Here is a 4,556-nt window from a genome sequence, read left to right on the forward strand (position 1 = left end):
ACCAAATCAAATTTTAATCGGTTCAAATCAAAGGTTTTTCATTAAAGACTAATGTAATCGAAGCAAAACAACATTTAAACGGTGTAAAACGAACCTCTCAATGTCGAAGCGGACCAAAGCTTTAGGAAGAAGACGATGAATACTAGTAACTGATCGCAGGTTCGCATTTTGTACTATAATGTACTATAGACGTCGGTTAAGATTACTAACCGACGTCTACATCATCATAGACGTCAGTGCTATCACTAATTTGACATCTTTATGATTTAAATATTAATAATGGTACGGATTTTAGGTGTCCGTTGCATGGAGGCCCGACGTCTATACAATCGTAGATGTCACCAACTTTACAGCCGACGTCTATATGGCAGAAAAATTATTACAATTCACCTAACTGTCAGGCTTTAGACGTCAGTTCTAAGTGGGCATCGACGTCTATATGGCAGAACATTAATTACATGCACCAACCTGTCAAGCGAGAGACGCCGACTCCCAGCTACTCGACGTTTAAATGACGGCTATTGACCTTCCCGGTAGAACTACAAACGTCTCCTGTTCCCTTGGGACGTCTAAAGACGAGTATAGACGTTGGTGTTGTTCTACCCGACATCCAAAGCGCGACTATTCACCTCCCTGCAGACCTTTTAGACGTCCATGTGCAGTGTGCCCAACGGCTGTAGTGTTTGAGACATCGGTTATCCAGATAACCGACTTCTCTGCGTCTGATTTATTTACCAATTTGCCACCGGTCATCATTCAACGTCAGTGCACCCTCTAACCGACGTCTAGAGGGTGACGTTAATAAGCATTTTTCCACTAGTGTAAATTAACTGTCCTTCAAAACCAAAACTCATACAAAATCAAAGTAAAAAAATAATTAGAACTACAATTAAAAAAGAAATCAAATAATTTCTACGGATCAAATAATAAAATACATAATTTTAAGTATTTTTTAAATTGTGATGTTTTTAATTAAGTTTTTATTAAAAAAATATGTTCTACAAAGTATTTAAAATATTTTTTTTATTATTTTTATCTAAATATTCTGGTTGATTTTGTGATAAATATGAAGATGAAAAAAATAAATTAATCGACAAGTTACAGATAAAGATAAAAGTAACTATAATTTCATCTTGTTGATAATAAAATCAAATAGGCGAATGCTTAAACAAAAATAAGAGTATTTCAAATAATTAATTTTTAATAAAAAAATAATTAAAAATATTTAGATTTATAAATATACTGAAAATTTAAGATCATATAATAAAAGTAATGGATTTAGTGCACCTAACCAATACATTCTCATAATAAGGAGGAATATCTATGATTTAGTGAATATAGAACTCGGCCTATAATAAATGAATCTTAATTCTCGATTTTGGTCTTTTATATAGAACTTGTTGGGCATTTGGGCTATCGGGCTTTTTCTTTGGAGCATGGGTTCTTTCCTTCTGCACCTCCCTTCTTTTATTGGGGTCATCAGTCCCTTGATGGTGTTTAAGCTACATTTTTTTTTTATCAGCGTGTTGAAGCTACAGTTAACAAGTTTTTCTTACACTTCTTTCTTTTTCTCCTTTTCTTGAGGAACGAGGATAGCACAACACACACCTAATAAGAATAAAATCTCTTAAGTGAATGAATTTTTATAGTTTTTTTAAAAAAAAAGAAAATAAAAATAAAAAATTACTATTAAATAAATATAAAAAAAATTTATATGTATCAAAAGTATATTTTTTTTTTGTTGAGTGTAGAAAGTTTTAAGGAACAGTAATTCTATAATAAAAATTATATTATATATTTTAACACAGTAAAATACCATTTTACAATTGCATGTTCATAAACGCATCAGGTGCATTGTTTTTGTTTTGCCCTAAGGATATGACCCATAGTTGATAATCTCTTTTTTTATACACATGGTTAGGATTGAATCTCAATTAACATACTCAAGAGATTCAACATTCCACTAACCGCGATGCACTTTGTTGGTAGGAGGATTCAAACACACTATGAAATCATCTTAATTACTGATACACTCTTGATTATATATATAATCTCTGCTCCAATTGTAATGAAACGTTGTATGCATGGTAAGTGGAGATTGATATATAGCTTCTACAGATCCCATTGCAAAGACCTTCTCGAGACACAGTAGGACACATTAATGGTGGTTGTTCCATCAGGAGCGGGAGGATAATATGGTGAATCTTCTGCATATTCTGTTGGCATTGACATCCAATGCAGACTGGTTTTCCAATCTGCTTCTCTCAGAACCCTTAGTATTTCCTTCACCACCACTTTGCTTCCCTCTGCTGATAGATGAACTCCATCCCTAACCAGAATTAATAATGTAACAGATCACTTAATCAGTTCTCAAATAAGATGTGATTTAAAATAGAAAAGTTTTGTGAATATATATGTACTCACGTGAAGCTAACATCTAACCAGTCATCCCTTGTCTGAATTGCAGACCACAGATTAATGGCCTTGACGTTCAGCTCCTCACTGAGCTCCATTAGTGCGTCTGCATATTCTCCGCAGGATTCATTGGTTCTTCCTGACTGCGTTGCACTGCATTCAGATGGAGATGAGATATACAGCTAAAGCGTGTTACTTTTAGCAGAAATGTTCTGTATTAGTGTAAAAACACCACTATCTATATCTCTCTATATAAACAATGCCTGCAAAAAAAATCAAAGGTATATGTATAAGCAATAACAGGAAGATTATTTGTACCTGAGCTTTTTGCGGAGTTGCTCTTCATTGATGGGAGGAGATGTGAGAAATATAATGCGAATATGGTCTGAGAGGCTCTGACAAATATTTTCATATATATATGTCAACTGTTGCAGAATCAAATATTACAGAGAAAAGACAAAAATACTATTGTATGACATGATTTTTCTTGTTGTGAATAATGTTTGGTATGAAAGATTAAGTTTTTACCTTAAGATGGTTAGCGATCTTCTTCATGTTTTCAAGATATTCTTGGAGGGGAACGTGAGGACCAAGACCAGAAGGGTGAGGGTGAACGGAATCATTACCACCAAAGTACACAATCACCAACGATGGTTGCACAGGAGCATCCTATGTTCAAGAAATTAACCAAGACTCACTAAGAATCGCCAAAAGTAGAACTCATCACACATTATCTAAACCAACATCTCTTACTTCACATACATGATTCGCAGATAAATAAAACTATTAAAAGGAAAAATTGAAATTGAATGAGACTATACTTGCTGAATGCTGTTTAAACCTAAGACAATTTAGATATCAGGTTCTCATTGCTATAAGTAGATCAATTCAATGGGTTTTGACCTTTATGGATTGGTGTCATTACTGAAATTTGATGTTTTTAAAGAACAGAAAATAGAATAAAGAAGATTTATATAGAAACAAAATCTACGTGACATTGAAGATCTTTTTTTTTTGTGTACCTTGGGGAAAACTTCATCCAAAACATTCAAAGCTTGCCTTGAATTCCAACCTGAATATCCTCGCAATACTATGTCCGCCTGGCCATGTCAACGTGAGATAAAAACAAGGATTTTAGAGAAAAACTATATATAAAAACAAGTTCTTCGTATATCTTCTGACAGTGACCTCAAATATAATATATTTACCTCCATTATTTATGTTTTACTTATCTTTTAATTTTACTCATTATTTTTCATATGTATAACCTATATCGTATTTAATCTTTTTAAATATGAATTATCCATTATACATAGTAACTAAAGGTTTTGACAGATTAGTAGGTTTAGTGAGTTTGTTGAAGTGTATATTGAATCTAATGCACAAATCGACGTCCAATAAGTTACAGTGGATAAAACGTTCCAGAGCGTATAGACGTCTTTTTTGTTGACGCTTCTATATTAACGTGTCTATTGTATCTATGACAGACGTCAATTTACACGTCGTCTGTGTATAAAACCAATGTCTATATAGACATTTGTGATAATCTGACTGATGTATAGTTAACGTCATCCGAATTGACGTCGGTTCTATAAGTGACGTCAAAATCTCAAAATAACTGATGTTAAACAACACTTTTGCATTAGTGATTGAATATATGGAAGTGTTAGAATGAAAATGGAGGAGAAAGAGAAAAACCTTTCTAGCATACAAAGCGGCTAGAATAGCACCCCAACCACCATTGTCGAAACTAAACTGCACTATAGAGGAGCCAAAGAGCACAATCTGAGGTCTCATGGGGCCAACCATATTTTGTTTCTGAACTCTTTGACTCCCCTAAACAAAGCAACTACACTCTGTTCATGTATGATGAAATAACACTGAGAATGAGATCCAATTTATAGATGTAGATTAGTGTTGCCACGTTTTTGGTCGGCACCAAAACTGTACCTTAAGCCATATTATATTGCCATTTCATCATGCTCCAGGCCTCAAACCCTACCAATACAATATTATTCTCAAATTGCTTCATAATTGGATTCTGAATATTCCTGTGAGGGTCCAATAACTTGTACAGTTATACTTAACATCTCTTTAAAAGACAAAAACTAATGTATCCAACCTCATTCATTGTGTTGGAG

At 33.7% G+C, this 4,556-nt stretch overlaps 1 protein-coding gene across 1 annotated transcript; it reads right to left on the reverse strand.

Moving 5' to 3' along the window:
* Positions 1–2,034: 2,034 nt before the first annotated feature.
* On the reverse strand, positions 2,035–4,269 carry LOC106771494 (GDSL esterase/lipase CPRD49-like). Its single transcript, XM_014657488.2, has 6 exons — positions 4,114–4,269; positions 3,438–3,515; positions 2,944–3,084; positions 2,734–2,810; positions 2,425–2,568; positions 2,035–2,329 (listed from the first exon to the last, which is right to left on the reverse strand). Exons 1-6 carry the CDS (start codon positions 4,222–4,224, stop codon positions 2,113–2,115), a joined length of 768 nt encoding a protein of 255 aa, XP_014512974.1. The 5' UTR covers positions 4,225–4,269; the 3' UTR covers positions 2,035–2,112.
* Positions 4,270–4,556: the final 287 nt, after the last annotated feature.

This window comes from Vigna radiata, chromosome 8 (genome assembly GCF_000741045.1).
Source record: "Vigna radiata var. radiata cultivar VC1973A chromosome 8, Vradiata_ver6, whole genome shotgun sequence".
NCBI classification, from domain to species: Eukaryota; Viridiplantae; Streptophyta; class Magnoliopsida; order Fabales; family Fabaceae; genus Vigna; species Vigna radiata.